Source organism: Natator depressus, chromosome 12 (assembly GCF_965152275.1).
Source record: "Natator depressus isolate rNatDep1 chromosome 12, rNatDep2.hap1, whole genome shotgun sequence".
NCBI lineage: Eukaryota > Metazoa > Chordata > Testudines > Cheloniidae > Natator > Natator depressus.
In genome coordinates this window covers 32,923,216-32,947,044 of record NC_134245.1, presented here as the reverse complement: position 1 = coordinate 32,947,044, position 23,829 = coordinate 32,923,216, and the positions used below count along the sequence as shown (strand labels likewise).

Here is a 23,829-nt window from a genome sequence, read left to right as displayed (position 1 = left end):
ATGTAGGTCAATAAGGGAAGGTGTAACAAATAATACACAGTTTTAGTAGGACAAAATAATTGTCCTGCTTTGCTATTTGGGCCATTTAATGAAACGTTTGGGTTAGTTGATAAAGATCACATGAGTACTGGTACCAGTTAGAGGGCCAATGGTCACATCTTTGGAGTAACTATATCCTGACTGGCCTGATTCTGCTGCACAATAATTTCTTGTTTTCTAAATTCAATTGGGGCCAGTTAAACTACATTACTACAGTTCAAAGGCACCAAGCTAGATTCTCCTCTGACTTACACTGGTAGTCTCTTGATCTATATTGGTGCAAGAGGAGAATGAAGCCTTTCAGTTTTGTTCATAGTGAAGAATGGCAGGAGTCCAAGTCATTGTGATATACATCTGATTACCACATATCCTTTCCACAGGCATAGATTTATGCCAAGTTGCCACACCAGAGTAATCAGTGAGCCCTGTCCCAGTCTGCAAAAACACACACCCCTTGATATTTGCAGCCTACAAGTGACAGTATTGTCATAATCAGCCACAAATTACATCTTAAAAGAAGAAACTTCTTCCACAATTCTGCTAGAGCAACTTTTTCGGTGATTTTATTCTTGATTCCACAGGGATCAATTTGGATGGGTAGGCTGGGAATTTAAAGAGTTGTGGCCCAAACCATCTTGCTTTCAAGTCAATGGGACCTGGAGTACACTTTTGGGTTGGTAAGTGGCTTTTAGTTGAATCTGAAAATTTTCTTCATTTGTACTGTTTCTCTCTCATTTTAATCAGACAGTAGAAATCATGTTAACACGCCCTGCATTACATAGCCCAACTATGTATGGAGCAGCTCAGGAATAATAAAGCGATGAATAAAGAAAATAAGTCTTACAATGACTTTTGACTGTTTTTCTACCTTCAACATAAATCCCAAATACTTATTTAGAAATTAGTAGACAGATCTGAATTATTCTTGGAAAACATTTTCCTGTACCACATTTTATGTCTACCAGTGTCAGAAAGTCCCAAAGCTGACTAGGTTAAAGAAGTTGACTAGGTTAAGAATCACATTTGCTCTACATAATTACCATAGACTTGGTAGTCAAATATGAACAATGAGTTTTCTACTACAGATGGAGTCCAAACCCCACATCGTTACTAAAGGGAAGCCTGCAGTGGTGGTTAAACACCTGTCTTTTTACTTGAAGGCTGAAGCCCAACAAGTTTTAAAGATGAGAGTTATTTTACATGAATGTTTGCAGATAAAGGACAGTAGGCTGGCTTTCTTTTAAAATGGCACTCTCCAAAGAATGGAAGTAATCGCTCTTATTTTAAGTGTAGTTTTCCACACTGGTGGTGTTATTGTGTTACTTATAAAATGTGTGGCAAATTGCCCGTACGATTATGATGGGTCCCGCATTTCCTCTTCTTGTGGTGGGTGGGTGTTCAGGGCACAGTTTCCTGCCCCTGAACTAAGGTATCTACTGTCCCACCAGTAACCCAGAGAAGGGTAGTGGAGAGGGAGGGACCCAGGCCCACCCTCTACTCTGGGTCCCAGCCCAGGGGCCCTAGGGATAGTGGTAAACCACTTGAACTAGTGCTTCCTTCCCCTGGGCTACTTCCCTCTCCTGCTCTTCAGCTTGTGGGGCTTCCTGCCCTCTCTCTCTGCACAAGCCAGGTATCTCTTTACCTAGGGTCTTAGTCTTCTAGTCAGCCACAGCACTTCTCCAAACTCTCCTTTGCACTAACTCCTTCCCCTGCCTGATTGAAGCAGGGATTTTTTAATCAGGTGACTAGCTTCAGGTGCTCTAATTGGCTTCAGGTGCTTTTAATTAATCTATAGAAACCCTTCTTCCCTCTACAGGGAATAAGGCTTCTCCTCATCCTGGGACTTACATATCTCTCCTGTATCACTCTCCTGCTGCCTTCTGGCCATGCTGTATCACAAAGGGTAATCAATCTGTTCCGTAGTGGGTCAAGTTCTAGGACACTGGGAGTGGAGTGGTGTATGTGTGTCTTGAAAACCTCAAAGACTACTATTTGTGCATGCACATCACATTGTGAAATGGCTCGTTAAATTTTAGGGTAGAAATCTATTCGAGGGCATGCAAATAGTTGGATGCCCAAAACTGCATGATTAATTTAGAGTCTGGCTTCAAGCCATTTTGAAATTGTGGGCTAGATCCACAAGAGGATTTAGGTGCCTGACTGCCACTTTAGGTACCTAAATCCCAGAATCAGGCTTGACTGGGATTCACAAAAACATTGGCATCTACATTTTTGCAGTAAACGTTCCCTCTGTGCCTATGTTTCTGCCTCTGCCTATCTGCACTGCAGCGCCATGCCAGGTGTCCGAATGCCTACGCCCCAAAGCGATGCACAAACTAGGGGAAAGAAGGCGTTCCTTTGCCTACAGGCCTGATCCCATAAGTGTGCTCATAGCTCACTTACTGAACCAGGCCCTTATAGGCAAGCTTGCACAAAATGGAGGGAGGAAGAAGCTGAACTCCCTCATCACTTTTGGCCCAATGGTTAGGGTACTCAGCTGGGATGTAGGAGACCCCCAGTTCAAGTCCCCCTCCACCTGGGTGGGGAGAAGGGCTTTGAAAAGGGCTCTGCCACCTGAGTGCCCTAACACGGGGCTGTGGGATAGTCTCATGTGGGGCTCCCTCAGGGGAGGTAAAAGGGGCAGGGACATTAATGCGCTGCCACGGCAAAGGACCCTGTAGCGCTTTAACGTCCCTGCCCCTTTTGCCCCCCCCCCCCCCCCCCGCCGATGGGCCTGGCGGGGGCAAAGGGAGCAGCTGTCCTGGGGCCGGCGATTTAAAAGGGCCCGGGGCTCTGGATGCCGCTGTCACTACCGCAGCAGTGGCATCTGGGGCCCCAGGCGGCAAGGGCCACACAGCAAAGAAGGGCTGGCTGGAGGATGCTGACCCCAGCCCCGCCCCTTCTGCTTGAGGCCCCGCCCCTTCTGGGGGCCAGAGGCGCCCCCCCCAGCCCGTCCCAGTAGGTGTCCTCAGTTAATTTCACCCCGGCCCAGTTACAGTACAAAAATAGTCATATACTACCATGCTTGTCTGCAGTGCTTTGGCACCGCTGTGCTCTAACAATTTTTTAAACTGCAAGTATGGGGGGAGACAAAAGAGTTTTCTAATCACATTAGGGAATATTTGTCCTGTCCACTGCAACAACAGCATACCCATATTAGAACACAGATGCTCCAAACTGATCATGGTGCAAATGCCTAGCCAGAGTAATGATAGACAACACCTGTTAGTGCACAGTTATACTTGCCGTGCAGATAGGCCCTAAGTTATCTCTCTTCCCCTGTGTGAAAGGAGGGGGTAAGGTAGGAGCAGTGGAAATTTACCAGATATAGAACAAAGGAGGCCAGGTGACCAGGAGGGGTTTAAAATAAAGAACACAGAGGAACAGGGGTCATATGGGAAGAGGAAACACAGTGCAGGAGAGAGTGCAAGGTCACCGGGACCGGCTCTAGGCACCAGCCAAGCAAGCACGTGCAGGGGCAGCATTCCGGTCTTCCTTTTTTTTTTTTTTTGGCTTGGGCAGTTGCGCTGTTGGAGCTTGGGGGCGGCAAATTTTTTTGCTGGGGGCGGCAAAAATCCTAGAGCCGGCCCTGAAGGTCACAAAGCTGGGTAAGGGGCACCAGGAGGGAGAGGTCACATAGCATATAGAAACTGCATGGGGCCAGGAGTCCCTGCCTGCTTTCCTGAGTTCAGATGGCCCCAGGGACTCTGGACCACCCAAAGAATGGCCTAGGGCAGGGGTCCCCAACGCGGTGCCCGCGGGTGCAATGGCGCCCGGTGGGGCAGTTGTGTGCGCCCGCAGGACACCGCACTGCAGAAATGCCGCCGCCGAGAAGTGTTACCTTTTCTCAGCGGCATTTCGGTGGCAACACTTCTTGGCGTTGCCACTTTTCGGTGGCATGGTGTCTGGTGCCCACCACAGTCTTCTGGAAATAGGAATATGCTAGTCCCACAGAAAGGTTGGGGACCATTGGCCTAGGGTAGTGAGGAAACTGAAGCAGGGACATGCATTTGTTTTGTATGATCGGTACTTTTCTGTGCTTTGTATGATTAAGTAAAGAAAAGCATAAAGGTGTTAGACTGTGCAAGGTGTGTGATCATAATTGCTGCATGCCCCTGAGAGAGTTAAACTTCACCCCTTTTGGGTGGCGTTCTAGGAGCGGGGTGTGTTTAAGTAACTGGGATAGCTTGGGGGTCAGTGCTGGTTCTGAGAACCTGGGATAGGTGCCTCATTTCCAAGAAGACGGTCCCTTGATAAGCATATAACAACATTACAGGTAAAGAGACAAATCATCATTTATCTTTGAGACAATACAGTTAAATGCCATATCAGATATTCCTAAGGGAAAAACAAACAAACAATTACAGTGCAAGGTAAAGATTAATTTAAATACCATTAAAATATAATTAAGTGTTAATAAAAGCATACGTTCCATTTGAAATTAAGTTACTTAAGCTTCAGTTTCTTTCACAAAGCTCAACACCCGCTCCCTTTTTTTAATGCCACAAAATGATTAATACTGCAAAAGTTTTCTAGGCTCCTGATCAAAAAGCTGCAACACTTTAGACATTTCGCTTTGGTCTTACTGGAGCTTTAGAAGTCAAGCACCAAAGCAACAGATTTCTATGAATCATTAGTGCCGTAGCTCATACTTAAAAATATCCCAGGAACCTATCCTTGCAACAAAGCCCGTTGCCAACTGTGCCCACATATCTATTCAGGGGACACCATCACAGGGCCTAATAACATCAGACACACTGTCAGAGGCTCGTTCACCTGCACATCCACCAATGTGATATATGCCATCATGTGCCAGCAATGCCCCTCTGCCATGTACATTGGTCAAACTGGACAGTCTCTACGTAAAAGAATAAATGGACACAAATCAGATGTCAAGAATTATAACATTCATAAACCACTCGGAGAACACTTCAATCTCTCTAGTCACGCGATTACAGACATGAAAGTTGCTATATTACAACAAAAAACCTTCAAATCCAGACTCCAGTGAGAAACTGTTGAATTGGAATTCATTTGCAAATTGGATACAATTAACTTAGGCTTGAATAGAGACTGGGAGAGGCTAAGTCATTATGCAAGGTAACCTATTTCCCCTTGTTTTTTCCTACCCCCCACCCCCAGACGTTCTTGTTAAACCCTGGATTTGTGCTGGAAATGGCCCACCTTGATTAATGTACACATTGTAAGGAGAGTGGTCACTTTAGATAAGCTATTACCAGCAGGAGAGTGGGGTGGGAGGAGGTATTTTTTTCATGCTTTATGTGTATAAAAAGATCTTCTACACTTTCCACAGTATGCATCCGATGAAGTGAGCTGTAGCTCACAAAAGCTTATGCTCAAATAAATTGGTTAGTCTCTAAGGTGCCACAAGTACTCCTTTTCTTTTTGCGAATACAGACTAACACGGCTGTTACTCTGAAACCTTAAAAATATCAGGATTTCTGACAGGAGAGAGAGAGAGAGAATTTTGATCATATGCTGTCTTGAAACAATCCATGGAAGTTATACAAACTGGGCAAGCCTGACTCCTGCTGTATGCCATATTGTAAATACAGTACCTCCCCTTGCTCAGTATAGTCAGTGATGTATAGAATAAAACACAGCTCACTGCACATAGTGTATACAACTTGTAAGGTGTGATGTAAGAGAGAGGAGTGGTCAGCGTTCAGCTTTGTTTTGTATTCTGTTAAATATTGCTTTTTTGCAATAGTTACTTGTCTGTTGTGCAAATCACTATTATTTGTAATGAAAAGTAACTGTATAGATGTAGTATTTGGTTATTCTTTGCCATTACATAAGGTGGTTTGCAAATGACAAAAGGGGTATTTGCCTAGGGTCAGGAGGTGGGTTGTTGCATTTTAATGTTCATGTAGTAAGATGAAGAGTCTTCTATTCATACTCTGCGTTCAAATCCTTCTCTGGTATGAAGAGTCCATGCAGGTCCAGATGCAAGTTTACATTAACTGTGGCCCGAGCCATCTCTGTGAATGTTTTAGCATCCAAGACGAGCAGGAAGGGTGCTTTCCTGGGATCTGATGTCACAATGGAGGATAAAATAAGACCTAAAAAAAGTATAAATAAGGAATGTATTTAAAAAGAGAGAGAGACAGACAGACAGACTTGCTTTCCCAAATAGAAAAGGCAACATCATCAACTGATAAGTCTGGATAACCAAGGACAGCAATGAAAACTGCTTTGTGGATCAAAAACTCTAACTGAGGCCTGGTCTACACTGGGCGGGGAAATCGATCTATTATTGCCATGAATAATGTAGCTGAAGTCAACGTACTTAGATCTACTTACCGCAGTGTCTTCACTGCAGTAAGTCAACAGCTGACGCTCTCCTGTCAACTCTGCCTATGCCTCTCACCCTGGTGGAGTACCGTAGTAGTCAGGAGAGCACTCGGCAGTCGATTTATCACGTCTAGACTAGACACAATAAATTGACCCCCGCTGGATCGATTGCTGCCTGTTGATCCAGTGGGTAATGTAGACAAGCCCTAAGAATGCTAAAACAAAACAACTAATGAATGCCTCCATCTTGTTGCTGGTTTGCCTGGTGTATGCCACAAAGAAAAGATGCTGAAGCAATAGTCTCAATTACACATCACAACTGGTAACATTGTTGGGCATCTCAGCTGTGAGGCTCGGGACTTGAATGGGTCCGACTGCACTCCCCACCCACCCCTGTGGTTCCTCCAGAATAGCACTGGCAGGAGATGATGTGGGAGCTTGCAATACTACTGCATCTGTTGGACCTCGTCTGTAGTGAGACAGCTTCAAGCTTCAGACCATTCAGTCTAGCAGTTTTGAAGAATTCTTTGATGCCAACCTGATAAAAGATGGCTCCACTGGGCTACATGAAAAATTCAGTTGTTTTTAAAGTCTAGCTTGGGAGCATACACATGAGCTGATTTTGGTCCATTGTTCCTTTGCAGGAGTGGAAGGAAGCAGTCATATGTCCAACTTTGAGGAAGGGTGACACAATAAAATGTAAGAACTAGCATGTCATCTCCTTCCTCATTACAGCCTATAAAAATCTTATTTTGGATACTCTTACATAGACTTATTGCTTCGAGAGAGGAAATAGTAGGAGATGATCAGTGTGGATTCTGGAAAAAGAGGTTCATTGTGGATCAAGTATTTTCAATTCATACACTACTCGAGAAAAAATGGGAATATGATCAAAATATTGTGGCAAGGCACCTTCTTGGTTGGCGTAAAACAGTCCCTCTTGGCTGCACAGGGGCAGTCCATCCTTCTCTCAGCCAGCGTTTTGTGCTTGTTTTTCTCCCTTATGGGAGAGAATGCAGCCTTCCCTCCTGGAGAGGCTTGCTCCTCCTCCCCTACTGGTAGCTTTTTTCTCTCTCCCCAAAGGGGAGGGTTTAAAAAGGTCTCACACAGCCCTTAGTTGGAATCAGCTGATCCTAACTGACCTCAGGTAACTCCCTCTCAGCTGATCCTAATTGTTCTCTGGTAACCCCTTTTCAGCTGAACCTGATTGACCTGTAGTCACTCCTCCCCAGTTGATAGGGAGGAGGACCTTTTAATCTTCTGGGACTGTTTTCTACCACCACCCCCCCTTTGCAGTAATTTGTCCTGAGTTTATCACAATACATACATAGTTTTTATAGACTTTATAGGAAAGCACATGATCATATAATCACAAGATGGCCTCTGAGCCTCAAGGAAAAAATCCCTGACAAAATTATTAGGATGGTACAGCTGGTACTAGAATGATCCTCAGAATGGATCCACCTTATGAGAGGAGCCTCAAGGAGCTGGGCTTGTTTAGCCTAACCAAAATAAGGTTGAGGGGAGATAGGACTGCTCTCTATAAATATATCAGAGGGATAAATACCAGGAAGGGAGAAGAGTTATTTAAGTTAAGCACCAATGTGGATCCTAGAACAAATGGACATAACTGGCCATCAACAAGTTTAGGCTTGAAATCAGGTGAAGATTTCTAACCAGAGGAGTGAAGTTCTGGAGCAGCCTCCCCGGGGAGCAGTGGTGGGCAAAAAACCTAACTGGCTTCAAGACTGAGCTTGACGAGTTTATGGAGAGGCTGGTATGACAGGACTGCCCACAATGGCATGATGCCGATCTGCAACTGCTAGCAGCAAATATCGCCAATGGCTGGTAATGGGACACTAGGTGAGGAAGGTTCTGAGCGAAGCATATCTTGGAAGGATAACCTTACGGTCTTTGACCTCATGGCTCACCAAGGAGAAGATGGAAGAATAATACTGAGAAAGATCTAAGAGCGCCTAATGTGAATTACCATTAACAGAAAAAATTACCATTAATGGGGAAAATATGCCATTGAGAGAAAGAGGTTAGGGCAGATGGTGAAAGAAGTTAAGGACCTCCATCTCCATGGGCTACAGAGCGAGGGAGAAGTAGTAGCAGACATCTTTGTTTGCAGGAGCACAATGGCTGGGGCTAATTTTACTTACCCTGTGGCACTGTTGCTCAGTGGAAGAGATTTCATATTAAAGGTCATTGACAATAAAACAGTTAAAATTTCTGATTCTTCATTGCAAGTCATCTTGACAGCGAAGGGCTCTACATACTTATATATATGTTTATCCCCAATTTATCAGAAGAGCAGTCTTCTTACCATCATCTTCTTCTTTTAAATCAGGACTGGGAACAAAGACAGGCTCGGCTGGCCAGCAGTGCTCCTCCTCCCAGCTGAGCTTTTTCTTTGTCAGAACATCACATTTTGTTATCTAAATTATTAAGACAAAAATAATTCTTCAATCTCCATTCTAGCTCTTAATTTCACAATCGTTCTGTGTACCGTACAACAGGGTGGCTGGGTAAAAAGATGGGATCAGTACTGCAAGTCAGGAAGCAATGAGATATAATTACTCCAGCATGCAACAGATGAAATATTTGGAAAACTTTAGGCTCCTCAGTCAGGTTTAGTGGCTGTATAGCCACAGAATCTTTGTATTTAATAGAAGACAATTTCACTTTAGAGCAGAAATTGATACTGTTTTACTACATTACAACTATACCTGTCAACCAAGGATCTCAAAGCATTTCACAAATATTAGTTAATTATTTAAGCCAGATGACATCTCTGTGTCAGGTGAGTCAATTATCCCCATTTTACAGAACGTGAGCCAGAGACACAAAGTTTAAGTGACCCGCGCAAGGTCGCACAGGAAGTTTATAGCAAAGCAAGGAACAGAATTCAGAACCTCCTGATCCTTAGTCCTGTGGTTCAATCATTTTCTTTTTTGTGTGACCTCAGTCTTCACCGAGGTAAAAAACCTTAAGTAGTTAAACAGAACAAATATTAAAACAAAATCAAAGAGACAAGGCGAGTGAGGTAATATCTTTTATTGGACCAGTGTCTGTTGGTGAAAGACAAGTTTTTGTGCTTACATAAAGCAGAAGAACTCATTGTCAGCTTGAAAGCTTGTCTCTTTCACCACCAGAGGTTGGTCCAATGAAAGATATTACCTCACTCACCTTGCCTCTCTAATGTCGTGTGATCAACACAACTACAACCACACTGCAAAAAACCAAGTCAGTTCATTGTGATGGTTAAGTAGCTAGTAAACCGATGGGGCCAGGATTTCATCCATGTACTGTAAATATCTCCACATCTCACCCAACGCCCAGTATGACAGAGTTACTATTTCACATTCAGCTCCGTTATCTTCTGTTTGCATCTGCATTGCTAAAGGTAAATCACTGTTCCCCTTCTGAACCCCAAATCTGAAGAGATCCCTGACTTAGAACTTAAAGGTATTTAAATAAATTATAAGAGAAAATATACAAAACAATATCAGATGTCTTCATTGCACCTACTGCATATCACAGATGCCCAAAGGATTAGGCAATGTAAAAAAAACCCCACCAAAACAAATTCTAACTCAACAACTATGGTTGTATTTAAGTCATCTGTAAAGGATGATTATCTTTGTTAGAAATCACAAAATTGCTGATTCGTTTGAGTTAGTATCAGATATGCTGACAAACATTTTATTGCATCATCGACTGTATAATATTACATATCCAACTTTATTTTGTAATCAGCTGGGATAATTAAAAACAGGAACAAATAGTGAGCTCTATCTGCTTGGCCTTATATTCTCAGTGTAGGTTTTAGGATAGATTGTGCTGAATGAGCAACAAGCATCAAGAGCCAGCTTGTCTACAGAAATTTCTCCTACCCTCAGTTAACAGGATTTTCCAGCTTACAATGTACTTGTGTCCTAAGAAGTCTCTTTTTAAAAATTGGTATCATGGAGGAGTGTGGGGCTGGGGCTCTTCCAGTCTAGGGCTGGTGCTGCAACATAAGTTAAAGCTTCCTGAAAACATCAGAGGGTCAGAGTGAAGGGTGCGTTGTGATGAAATAGGCATCTCTGTATGTGGTAATAACAACCATCCGTATTCTCAGCTGGTGTTAAGTGGACATAGCTCCATAATGAAGCTACACGGATTTACAGCTGCTGAGAATCTGGCCCAATTGGTTTTATTTTTGTCATGTGGGCAATGTAGGACTTATGTCCTTAACTTTTCATCCTTTTGCTTTTAAGTGCCGGAGTTTGTAAATTTGATACGTAAACATATTGTTGTGACTTACTTGTTTAAGAAATGTGGATTTTTTATGTTTGGAACATTCACAGTACAGAGCAGAACCACAGGTTAGTAGTGTTCCAATTCTGACCTCACAACCAGGCAGCTTCACTATGGCTGTATGGATGTAGGTCAGGGCATAATTTGGACCATGTAGGTTAGCTAGTGAAATAAACTGCCTTCACTATTTGCACGCAGTTTAATTTGATTTGGGTTATATGAATACAGTCATGCAATATGCAATCAGTGTTATATTATACCTTTGTGGGAACTGGACTCCACCGAACTTCTGTTGCATAGAAATATCTGTATTTTTTGCCATTATAATCATAGTTGATGCGAGGCAGCTCTATTCCTACAGGTAAAGTGAAACATAATATTGATAACAAGGAAGAAAAATAGCACAACTGTACCCAGAATCATAGAATATCAGGGTTGGAAGGGACCTCAGGAGGTCATCTAATCCAGCCCCCTGCTCAAAGCAGGGCCAAACCCCAATTTTTGCCCCAGATCCCTAAATGCCCCCCCCCCCAAGGATTGAATTCACAACCCTGGGTTTAGCAGGCCAATGCTCAAACCACTGAGCTATCCCTCCTCTGTAAGACATGTTAAAAAAAAATGAAGTAAATATCGTCAAGATCTTCACTTAACCTCTGCAATTTATATGCCTTGGCAGGGTCTAAGTTAAGTTTTGCTTAGACTTTATGTACAGATATATGGATATATTTTTAAAAAACTGAAAGCTGAACAGGTATATAGGTGATGCAAATTCATAAACCACTAACATTTCACTCTCATGGTTTAGCCTCAGCCTCATAATCCCCCAATGTATTTATAGTCTTACTATTCAGTTACCTTTCATTTTTCCATAAATACATAGTAATATAGTGTGTTTACCTGTGAGGTCTAATTGGAGATCTCTTCCCCAAAGTAAAAATAGATAAATGTATGCATATAGATAATCTTGCATATTTAGATCCTATGATCTCAGATCTGACCTGTAACCTTAATGTCATGATATTTTGAGCATTCATAATCTACTGTTCCTTGAACAGCTATTCCTATTAGACTTGCATTAATTCTTCATTTAGCCCGGATCTAGTAGTTAGGTCACCGAGGTGAACCCATGTGGCCATTCAGAACCCCACTGTTCACCTCCAGGACCTGACTGCTAGATCAGGGCTAGATTATATAGAAGTATTTAAGAGATACGAGCAGGGTGCTGGGACAATTTTTTATAGTGGGGGTGCTGAAAGCCATTGAACCAAACTGTAATCCCTGTATTTGATGGAAACCACTTCAAGCCATGGGGTGCTGCCGCATCTCCAACACCCCCACTTCGAACACCCTCGATATCACACTAGTCTGTTATTATAATGCACCTACATTTAAGAAAATACAATGGAAGATTTTTAATGAACACATCTCACCCTCACATAACATTTCAGGCTGACAATAGATGTTTCCATCTTTTTCTTTCAGAGCAGTTGCAGTAGTTGATGGAAGTTTGACTAAATTAGTACCTACTTCTGCATCCTGCAAGAGAGAGATGCTAAAAACAACAAGACATTTCAAAGGACATATTGCTAATTTAGGACTTTCATCAAGGTTGATTTTACTGTATGTAAATTGCTATTAGGTTCCATTTGGCATAAGCCAGACGATCCAACTTCAAAAGGCTGCCTTCTCAGAGGTATTTATCTTGCATTATTAAACTATGAGCATTTCCATTTAAAAGCCCTTAATTTGCAGGGGATTCTAATAAATCAGCTATTGGTCAATCTTGATAAAGGTGTCAGCCCAGATGGTATTTTTGCTTTATCACAGAAGCAGTGTAAATTCATCATGTTATTTGGAAATTAGGGCTTAAGGCTGGGATTTTCACAGGCATTTAAGGGAGTGAGGCACCCAAGTCATTAGGGCTTGGGCTCTCATATCCCTTCAACTCCTTTGAAAATCCCAGTGTATAAAAAATAATTGTAATGGCTTCTCATTTTAAGCGTGCGCATGTGTCTGTGTGTGTGTGTATATATATCTAGCCCATGTATTATCCTCAACAGACAATGTTAAATAGACACCATGTACATTGATGCCATTTGGTGTTTTTTAAAAAGCTTAACGCTGATATTTACTTTAATGAAAATGCCACAGAGTGTTCATATTAGTAGTTCAATGAGATTTTTCAGTATAGTGTCTTTCTGTACAATGTTGCTGAATTCTTAGATTGCAAGGTAGGAAAGCAGGACAATTTGAGCAGATCCATCATAAGAATGCAAGAACGGCCATACTGGGTCAGACCAACAGTCCATCTAGCCCAGTATCCTGTCTTCTGACAGTGGCTGGTGCCACATGCTTCAGAGGAAATTAACAGAACAGGGCAATTTCAAGTCATCCATCCCTTGTTGTGCAGTCCCAGCTTCTGGCAGTGGGAGGTTAGGAACACCCAAAGCACAGGGTTTCATCCTTGACCATCTTGGCTATTAGCCATTTATGGACCTCTTCTCCATGCATCAGATGTATCCTCCTGCATTGCTGCAGAACTGTTTTCATGGCATTAACAAGACCCAGTTTCCAGGTCGTAACAAGGCAGACAGTATCAGCCATTCCAAACTGAATCAGGCTGAAACTTGCCTGGCAAGTTGCTGAGCAGAATATGAGTTTTTCCTACAAAACAATGATGTTAAACAGATAAGCTGTTTCAAAGCTACAGAAAGGTTTGATCCTTTTCCCCGCTTTAGTAAAGCTCTCATTGAAATAAAAATCCCATCATCTTCATAAAATTATTATTGAAAAGCAGCTAAGTTTTTTTTCAGGGAGGAGTTTGGTGGGTAGGTTGCGGGGGTTCTGTGTGTGGGGGGGGGGCGGGAATAATTTTTCACAGGCTTCCACTAACGTGCATCAGATTGTATGTGCAAAAACCCATGCTTGCACCTGCCAATCAAGAGCCATATTGATACATCTATTCATGTGGGGTAGCACCTTGCCCCACAAACAGTTTCATTGTCTTTGAAGAGACTAGTCAAGTTGAATAGGACCTTTCTCCATAAACAAAGGAATCAGAAGCTGGCACCAGGTAACTGCCCATTGCTTGTGCAAATATAAATTGCCCTGTGCACACAAACAATTGCATACCTCCCCAAATTTTGTGGCTATCATTTAAAAAAAATCAGGAATTTGGACGTGGCCTGGCAAACCAATGCTCCATACGCTTTTTCATTTAGTGAGTTATTCAAAATTACTGCTCAAATACAATAGATTGAACATTACCTTGCCAAACCCCAGAGGTACCACAAATCGCTTGCAGGCTGGTATGGAAGTGAGTTTGGTGTTTTCCTCAAAGCCTTCATTCAAGTTTTTTAAATAGAACATTTGATACAGGCTATTGTCTGAATAGGAAATGACATCAATAACAACATGGCCATCCTCCTCATAAGCATTCACATGGTGAAAAAGGACCATGGCATCTGTATAAATCTTGGTGGATATATCCTTTTTGGTCTGTTTGTCTATGAGGTGAATCCAAGTCTGAAAGATGGCAAACACGCTAATGTTTAATAAGCAGCGAATACTTAATTTTAAAAAAAAAGTTATTTCATTGCAAGCCAGTGTTTCCAACTCAATGATGGTACATTTGGTTTATTTATAATGATAGATTTGGAGTACTCAGGTTGTGCCATTAAGAGGCGAGATTCTGGGTAAGAGGCACAGCACAGAGCATGCAGGCTGGAGGTGGGGTGAGGCGTCGGCTTTCAATCCACCTTTACACCCTCCCAATTCAGGGCTTCTCTGGGAGCTGAAGTGGCCCCCATAAAAAAATTTAGGACCCCTGGGAGGTGTCTAAATTACAGTCACCTGCCTCACCTGACCGGAATCTCCACAGTGCTACATTCAGAGGCCCAACATGCCCTCTCACCCATGATTCCAACTCTGGCATACCAGGGGCATCCTCAGAAGACAGCCTGCATTTGCCTTCTCCTGTTTCTGCATTAGGAGAATTCTCCCTCAGTCGAATCCAGGGTTTTTAGAGTGCCTTTATGCCAATCTGGTCCTCTTGCCTCACGTAAAGGAGCCAGAATGGGGATTGGAATCTCACCTAAAGTCTCTACACTTATTGACCTAAATGTGTATACTATTATATAATATGTTGTTTAAACTAGAGGTGATTGTACGTGGTTACTTGACATGACAGATGAGCAGAATCTCTCTGCTGGTGTGGGATATTTCTATCCTTTTTCTCAGGTACCTTGACACCAGAGATTTACTTACTGGAATTTTAGATGGGGTGGTTTAGGAGTCTTAAGGAAAGAGCCTGCTAGCTACTGAAAATATATGTAGGAAGAGAGGGGGAAACACATTCCTCTAATGGGAAGTTACTGAACTTTTACAGCCAGGAAAAATATAGTATAGAGTGGGAGTGGTTGTGGTTATTGCCCTGGCTTCCCCCACTGCTTGGCACGTAGTAGGAAAGGTACCTTATCTTCCTTATGGAAGGAAAGGCAGGATGCCCAGTTGACACCTCTGAAGTAGGCAGTTGCCAACTTGAGAATGTCCAGTTTGAATGGCTGCTCAATGAAGATGATATAATTTTCTGTAACTCCAAAACTGTGATAGTAGCTTGGGTGAAGGAGAGACTGGGAAGGGATAGAGCACAACACTTCCAGGTGTTTGAGACAGGACAACTTCTTTTCTTTCTCTGAACATAAATTAGAAAGATAAACTATAATTATGTACGTAGTATTTGCCACCCAGATTCCTTTGCATTCTCCTCGTAGGGGCAGAGTTCCTTCCCTTCTCCAGGATTAGCAGGGGAATTGGCCCCCTAGCCAACAACTCACACAGATAAGACCAGGGCCATCCATGCAGAGGACCTGAGCCTTTGCAGTTACTCCCAGCCACTGGGGAGTTACTCACAGGCCACTGCCCCTGAAGTTCCAGCATGGAGGGGGACAGAAGATAAGTACTGTACATACTGATAGCTGTACAGAAGTGACTGTATGCCCCATGCTAGTGTAACCTCCTGGTGAGCTTGTGCTTCTGGTCACCCTCTGTGCCACAGATTATTGGAGTCTATTACAACCCTACCTATAGTGCCTGGCTCTTAAATTGTAGCCGTTCATTCTTTTCACTCTGGAAGGCTCAAGTTCAATCCTGGTGTGTTGGCCATTAGCAGCCAGGCCCTGCTCCACTGCTACATTTAACAGAAATGCACAGATAGTAGATCACCATAAAGAAGAAAAGGGGAGCAACTGTATGAGCTGCGACACGAGTGCAATGAAACCAACGAACAGCCTTTGCTTTGGTGAGGGCTAGCATTGGCAAAGCTGGTGAGGAATGGGACCTACATACAGTTTCATGTATCGTGCCTCGCTCTAACCAAACACTGTCTGTCCCCACTTTTATAGGCATTTTCACCCACTGTCCTTTTCCCTGAAAATATATTTATAAAGACAGACACATTTTACAAATTCAAATACTACATGCTGGATACATTTTTTTTTTCTGTGCATCATCCGCTAACATATCTCACAATGCAGAGAATGGCAAGCTAGGAGTAGGGACCAATCCTTCTGAAACAACGACATTCTTTGGTACTGAAATATGAACAGGATACAGTGATAAAGATGAACCTGTTCAAACACCAAATACCCAACTAGGCCGAGCAGCTAGTTCAGGAGTCCCATCAGTCTTTTTCCAGTGTAATTTACATGCAGTTACTCACCACCTGTTACCTTAACAGTGAAATGTCAAATGTCTTTGTACAAAGAAGTGATGTTAAAAAACAAACAATGATTCAGTTGGTTTCTAGACCATTTGTGGCACAGCCCTCCACCTTAAAAGAAAACAACTAACTAACAAGGAACTCAGACACTAGCAGAAGCCATCTCTTACCTGGCACTGAGGAAGGAATCTTAAATATAACATATTTTGTCTTCCCCTTGTCAACTATAGAGGTGCCCATATTGAGAACATTTCCAGCGCTGTCATAATGGGGATGAGAAGTCGCCAGGTTCACCGCTACATATTTATTGTAGTCAACCTAACCAAGTGACAGCATAAGGATGTATAAAGAGTACGTGAAATTATTTAACCTATATCACAAAAACTATCTCCACCTTTGGCAGTAGTGGCCTTCCCACTGGCAACCCCAGCACGAGACCAAAGACTCAGGCCCTGTTTCAGGAAAGCCTTCCAATTCAGGAAACAACTTGCTTAACTTTTAAGTCTTGAAGTTAAAAACATTGAACTCAGTGGGACTTAAGCATGTGCTAAAAGGATTTCCTTATTCTGGGCTTGAATGGGTCATGGATGCTGAGCATTTAATCCTAAAGGTCACCTCTAGGGTGAGGCACATGGGAAGAAGGTTTGTGTAACCAAAGGTAATTGCCATTGCCAATCCCTTACTGAATGGGCTTCACACAGCAAGGCTGTTAAACCAGCAGCTTTCATGAGCAAAAAGATTTCTAAGTTATTTAAAGTCGATAAACTGTATTATAGCCGGGGATAGGGACTGGGAGGTTATACATAGTAGAAAAGGTTAACTAAAAACATGTCTTAATGTATCTAGACTCACTTTTTTAGAAAATTAAAGAAATGTCTTGCATAAGGAAATTCAGATGGTCTAATGACTGAGAAAGTTGTGATATAACTGGCCTAGAGAATTAATTACACATCATATAAATTGTTGCATAATAGGAGGGATAGCTAGTAGGATCATTAATCAATCAAAAATAATCAGATGCCATAAACACAAGACCTGACATTATGCCTATAGCCAAGTAGGATTATGCACAAGCTAAAACTGCAAAAGCCAATACTTACCCTAAGACACCGGGAATTTTGTAGTTTGAAAGAAATGAAGAATAAAATATTGTAAGTTAAAATAACTGACATTGTAAGTTGGCAACAACAACCACCCCAATCTCCATGGCTCCCAAATGGCCTATTCTGACACAGGAAGCACTGGCTAAAAAAACATTTTATCTTTTCACATTTACTTATGTCAAATTTGGCCGCCTTTAACCTGACACCCCAGGCTGTAAAGGTCAGCATGACACTATATTCATTAGCAGATAAAACATGGTATCCAACATGGATGCTTTACCTTCTCTAATGTCTCCAGGGTGTGAGGATTAATTTTCCTAATGAAGTTAGTCTCGCTTGTAGCATAATAATCCTCACCAGTTTTCATAATATTGATCAGGCAGTTGTCTGTGAACTCAGGAATGGTGTGGGACAAGTAGCAGAATGCTCTGTGGGGATGAAAATGTTATATAATTACATTAATCTTTGAGAAGTTGCTTTCACTCTCAAATGGGACAGACGTGATCATGGCTCTGTTTGTTACTTGTTTAGTGTTATCCTCCCCTTGAGCCTCTCATAGAACTGGAAGTTGTGCCTGCTGTTGGAGAGCAGGATGTGATCTCTATGCAGCACAATCATTGGAAGTGGGTTTATTATTGAATTTGTACTCTCTCTGCTGGCTAGTCCTACAGCAACACTCTTAACCCAATATGGAAGTGTGGACACACACAACTGCTGCTTTTGCATGCACAAACAGTTCATCTAATATCTGGCCAATCCTGCTCCTATTGGAATCAATGGCAAAACAACCATTGACTTGAATGGGAGTAGACACTATCGTGCGTGCATGCTTCTGCATGCAGTTAGAGATCACATTTTGAAAGTCTGGCCCAGTAGGTCATAGATATTGGTAACTTTTTCAATAGGCTTTGGTAAGAAAGTGGTGGATTAATACTTCCTCTGACAATACGTTTTTATTCCCAAGAATATTCCCTATCATATCACCACAGTGTTAAAATAAAGACTTTGGGCATAAACTGCTTGATTGTTTTCTGTAATTCTTGCTTAAAGAAATCAAAAGATTTATTGGAGTACTGCAAGTAATAACTCCAGCACACACAGGCAGGACTTAAATTTGTAGTTGTTACTTGCAATGTGCCAATAAATCCTTTGATTTCTATAAGCGAGTATTAAATTTTTTAAAATGTGTAGAAAGACTGGGAATTAGATCCCTGGCATTGCCAATGGTGTGGCAATTCTAAACTTACATACAAACATTGGGGCTTATTTTGTATATGCAGAGGGGAAATTGAAAAGCAGTTGTGTTGGAGAAATAGAAAGCAGAACCTTGTTAGAAAAACATTGCTTACTTGGCAAATAGGTTTTTGCATGGATCTGGATAAGCCATAGTTCCAAACTCTGACACCACAATTCTGTTTGCTTCTATATTACAATTGTATGCGTCACTGCGGAGGTATTTACTTCTGTAGTAAACTTCGCCTAACAAAGGGCAAACAAAATCTTTGTATTACATGCATACTCAGAAGATATTTATTTTCCCTTAGAAAATTAATATAGAACACCTTTCAGATAAAGAAATTACAGGAGAACCTCATCTGGTTGGCCTCCAGTTAAGCAGACTATGGATTGCTTTCAACCCCTAATTTTTCAGGTGGTGTTCTGGGTCTCTGAAAAAATTTCAGTGGAAAATGGGGCTGTCTGTACTTTATTCCTATTGTTTATACTTACGGGCTGCCAACATTGATAGCCCAAATTTTGACTTACCCACTTTCCTTGGTTCATAAAATGTTTAGGCAATATTTTGTGTATCGGATGTTGAGAAGGTGGTTTTAAACTAAAAATGCCAGCACTCGAAAGCAACTCTACATTAACTATCTACATGATGGAGCGGGAAGAATAAATTGTAAGTTTCAAGTTCCTAAGGAATTGTTACAACAAACATTGAGGGAGTTCTAAATTTATGAAAGACAACATGACTTTTTCCTTTTTAAAAATCCCACTTTACTAAATTTGACCATTTAAGCTTTAAAGGCAGTTTCTTTAAACTCTCAATGATGCTGTCACTAAAACAGTCCCCAAGAAGAATCTGTAATTTCTCTGATGATTACAGAGCAGGAAGAGTCCTATTAGGTCATCTAATCCACCCCTAGTCCAGAATAACCCTTTGTTACATTCCTAAAAACCTCCTCTCTAGAGCTGGAATACTTGCAGGCAGCTGTTCATGGGCATGTTTATGATACTCATCACTAACATATTTGAACACCTGTAAACAATGAATTACGCCTCACAGACCCTTGTGAAGTAGGGAAGGATTATTATTCTCATTTTATACACTAGGAACTATCACAGAGAGGTGAAGTGACTTGCCAGTCATCACATAAGTCTGTGGGAGAGTCACACACAGAATCCAGATCCCAGAACTCTTATTTCTGTGCTTTAATCACCAGCCCATGGGTTCCTCCATCAGGAGAACAGTATGTATCCCCAGACAATGGGAGAGGGGTGGTGGAAATTGATTTTCTTGGCAAATTTCAGTCTCCAGTGTTTGTAAAAAAACAGCACTCTTCTAGGCCTGAAGGAATGCCTGTATAGAGTAAGCCACTTCAGGCATATGGGCTTGTGTGTCTGAACAAACACAGCTCCCTTTGCTTTACGTGGTGCAATAAACTGGCAGTTTCAATGTCTGGCCATTTCTGTTTATGGCTGCATTCTTAACAGGCACTGAACTGGGCAGGCAGACAGGAAATGTGTTTCTGGAATCTCTCATCCCAACACAGCAACGGAAAATAAAAAAGAAACGGGGGCAGGGAGCCCAATTCTCCTAGAAAGCTAGTATATTGTGCAGCAAATAAGCACAATGAAAAACAGCTCCCATTATATTCTAAAGCAGATGAAATAATATTCTATCTCCATATTTTACGGTCAGGTTGAGATTAAAAAGAAATCGGTATGGACAGAGGAAATATTGCTTCTAATCATTTCCAGCACCTTGCCTGAGGGTAGTAAGTAGGATTTGGACATTCATTTAAGTATTGTTTATAAAAGCACATTAAATATACCTGAGACCTGATTTGCAAGCTAAGTGGCACAGTGGCCTAGTTTCACTCTTGGCTGCTCTCATAACTAGGTTCAAATCCTAAGAAGGGTGTTTAACCCATAATGTAAATAGGCTGTTTGCCCATGTCCAGGAAACCTCTGTACATGATGGTACTATTAGCTGATTCAGTTTGGAATTGTGCAGGTACTGGGGCTCTGGAAGGAAGCATAGTAGCAAAGTCTCTATACCTCCTGGATGCGCCATGGCTACCTTCAGCTGTGGTGGAGGCAAAAGCTGTTACGTGCTTCCAAACAGCTGCAGAATGGAAGTTGTAAATGGAAATACAACTTCTATTGTGAGCTGCGTTTCTTAATCCTTTACTTTAATGACAGGTTTCAGAGTAGCAGCCGTGTTAGTCTGTTAGTTGCCAACTGTGCCCACATATCTATTCAGGGGACACCATCATAGGGCCTAATCACATCAGCCACACAATCAGAGGCTCGTTCACCTGCACATCTACCAATGTGATACATGCCATCATGTGCCAGCAATGCCCCTCTGCCATGTACACTGGTCAAACTGGACAGTCTCTACGTAAAAGAATAAATGGACACAAATCAGATGTCAAGAATTAGAACAGTCATAAACCAGTCGGAGAACACTTCAATCTCTCTGGTCACTCGATTTCTGATCTCAAAGTGACTATCCTTCAACAAAAAAAACTTCGAAAACAGACTCCAACGAGAGACTGATGAATTGGAATTAATTTGCAAATTGGATACAATTAACTTAGGTTTGAATAGAGACTGGGAGTGGTTGAGTCATTATACTAAGTAAAACTATTTCCCCTTGTTTATTCCTCTCACACCCCCTCCCCCTCACCCCCCACTGTTCCTCAGACGTTCTTGTTAACTCCTGGAAATGGCCCACCTTGATTATCACTTCAAAAGGTTTTCTCTCCCCCCACCCCACTGTCCTGCTGGTAATCTAATAGCTCATCTTAAGTGATCACTCTCCTTACAATGTGTATTTTTTCATGGTCTGTGTGTATATAAATCTCCTCACTGTATTTTCTACTTTATGCATCCGATGAAGTGAGCTGTAGCTCACGAAAGCTTATGCTCAAATAAATTGGTTAGTCTCTAAGGTGCCACAAGTACTCCTTTTCTCTTTACTTTAATGTCTACTCAAAACCATGGTATCTAGACCAGTCAACCAGAAATCCTGGCCTAGAGTGAAATCTTGATCCCACTGAAATCAGTGGGAGATTCGCCATTGGCTTCAGTGGAGCCAGGATTTTACCCCTGGTGTAAATATTCTGTATTGCACAGCTCTACGCTTAGTACCCACAGCACAAGCCTGAGAGAGCCTCAGACGCCTCAGCTCCCATTGAAGTCAACCTCAGGAAGGGTCAAAAGACCTGGCCCTTTAATGGGTACTAACATCCTTGAGGAAAACATAATTGACTTACATTTTTAAAATATTTCAATGAGTTACTATGAGCCAGCTTTTTCTCTGCATTAGGGCAGGTTTGTCTCATGCCACCAGCATAAATCTGACCTAAAGCCAGTTTAGCTGTCCCAGGGAGGGTCACCCCAGTGTAAGGGGGGATCATCTTGTGCCACTACAACAGCTCCTAGGCACCCCTTTCCCTGCAGCCAGAGAAGGGCTGTAGCTGGAAGAAAAGGGCATGGCTGGGCATTCTTGCTGCCCAGCAATCCTAAGGTTCTCGAATGGCTTTTTGGGGCCAATGGTAGCTGGTGCAAATTAGAGCAGCCTTTAGAAAGACTGATTCAGCACAGAAGCCCCAGGATCAGGGGAACATGCAAGGCTGACTTTAAGCCACCTTTGCACATTCCCCTTCTGAGGTGAGCACAGCATTTCCACCTCAGAGAAGGAAAGTCGCACTGAGAAGGGCAAGACCAGCACCCATTCTCTCTTTGGCAGCTGCGTCTGTAAGACTGCATTGACTGTCCTTCCCTTCATTTGATGCTCACTAGCTACACAGGCCCTTGTTAGTCTGATGTTTTGCAGGACCCCTAACCAGCCGTATGTCCGACGGGACCTTTAGCTAAGCATCTGAAACAATTCAATATACGAGTATTGTAAGCAGACTCCACCCACATTTATAAAACCTCACACTCCTGTCTAGAGACCAAGACTTGGTTTGGATGCTCGCGCTATAAGGCTGCAACCTACCATTTTTAAATGTAAAACTGTGCATCAGAGCCAAGCCATCAAACCAATGATTATAGTGGGTTTCCCCCACTGTGTGCATGCCTGGGCCATTGCGAAGAAGAATCCCCTGCAGCCAGCTTGGTAGCTCACCTGTAAAGAGAAAGGACACAGTTCACTTCCACTCCAAGTCAAAGGTGACCTTGTGCACTAAAGGACAAATTTCCAAAGGTAAGGAAGTCCATGGGTGATGCAAGTCAGGATTTTACAATTACGTATTTGCTCGCGCCATTTAGGTTTGCCTAACCATGTGGCCCTCATTATACGCAAACCTGAAAACATGAAATTACCTGAACATAATTTACTAATTATAAGAGATTGATGAGGGAGGAGCATTTTCTTCCTGAACTTTCATTTTAAAATTATCCATCTAATCCCATTTGCTATTCCCAGCAAAAGCCAGGAGTTAACAGAAATAAATTATAGGAGTTATTTACAGATCAAATGCCTCAGTGGCCAAGATGCCAATGTAAACTGAAGGCTGGTTCAATTCCAGTAACAATCCCACTAATGAAATTACACAGTGTAATGAAGCGTTGTGATGGCAGTGCTTTAGAACACTAAATGTCAATTCTCAGAGTGTAAATAAAGATTATAAATATTGTATTGATACTACATAAGTGCTGTCCAGGGTTGAATACAAGATATAGGGATTTGGTGATTTATGACACATGAGGAACAAGAAATCAGCTACGTTACTACATGTTATTCACAAAAAAAATCTTTGCTAAAAAAGCATTAAGGTTGCCAAGTCAAGCATTCACAAGTTAGGAAATGCCAGAATTAAGCTTGCCTGTTTTTCCTTTGTCATATGCATATGCTATTGTCTTAAATTACTTTATCACATTCTATTTTTTCCCCACAAGACCTCAGCCTCAGTCAGTGCACAAAATGGATGGCACTCATTTAATGAAAAGCTCTTCAATATTTTGTGTCTTCCTCATTGTTCCATGGGAGGTCCCACTACACTCTGTTCAAACCCTGCTCCAAAGACAGAATTATTAATAAAGCTGATCAAAACACTTTCAATGAAATGTTTCAGAGTAGCAGCCATGTTAGTCTGTGTCTGCAAAAAG

At 42.1% G+C, this 23,829-nt stretch overlaps 1 protein-coding gene across 1 annotated transcript in view; it reads right to left on the bottom strand.

The window, feature by feature from the left end:
• Positions 1–3,520: 3,520 nt before the first annotated feature.
• Positions 3,521–23,829, bottom strand: part of BCO1 (beta-carotene oxygenase 1) — a 39,918-nt gene continuing 19,609 nt past the window's right edge. Inside the window, exons 2-11 of the mRNA XM_074968825.1 lie at positions 22,718–22,846; positions 18,831–18,960; positions 17,762–17,909; positions 16,549–16,696; positions 15,132–15,352; positions 13,927–14,184; positions 12,090–12,195; positions 10,920–11,014; positions 8,684–8,795; positions 3,521–6,122 (exon numbers count right to left, since the gene is read on the bottom strand). Of these exons, the coding sequence (XP_074824926.1) occupies positions 5,950–6,122; positions 8,684–8,795; positions 10,920–11,014; positions 12,090–12,195; positions 13,927–14,184; positions 15,132–15,352; positions 16,549–16,696; positions 17,762–17,909; positions 18,831–18,960; positions 22,718–22,846 (1,520 nt within the window). The 3' untranslated portion in view covers positions 3,521–5,949. The remainder of the gene's footprint in view (positions 6,123–8,683; positions 8,796–10,919; positions 11,015–12,089; positions 12,196–13,926; positions 14,185–15,131; positions 15,353–16,548; positions 16,697–17,761; positions 17,910–18,830; positions 18,961–22,717; positions 22,847–23,829) is intronic.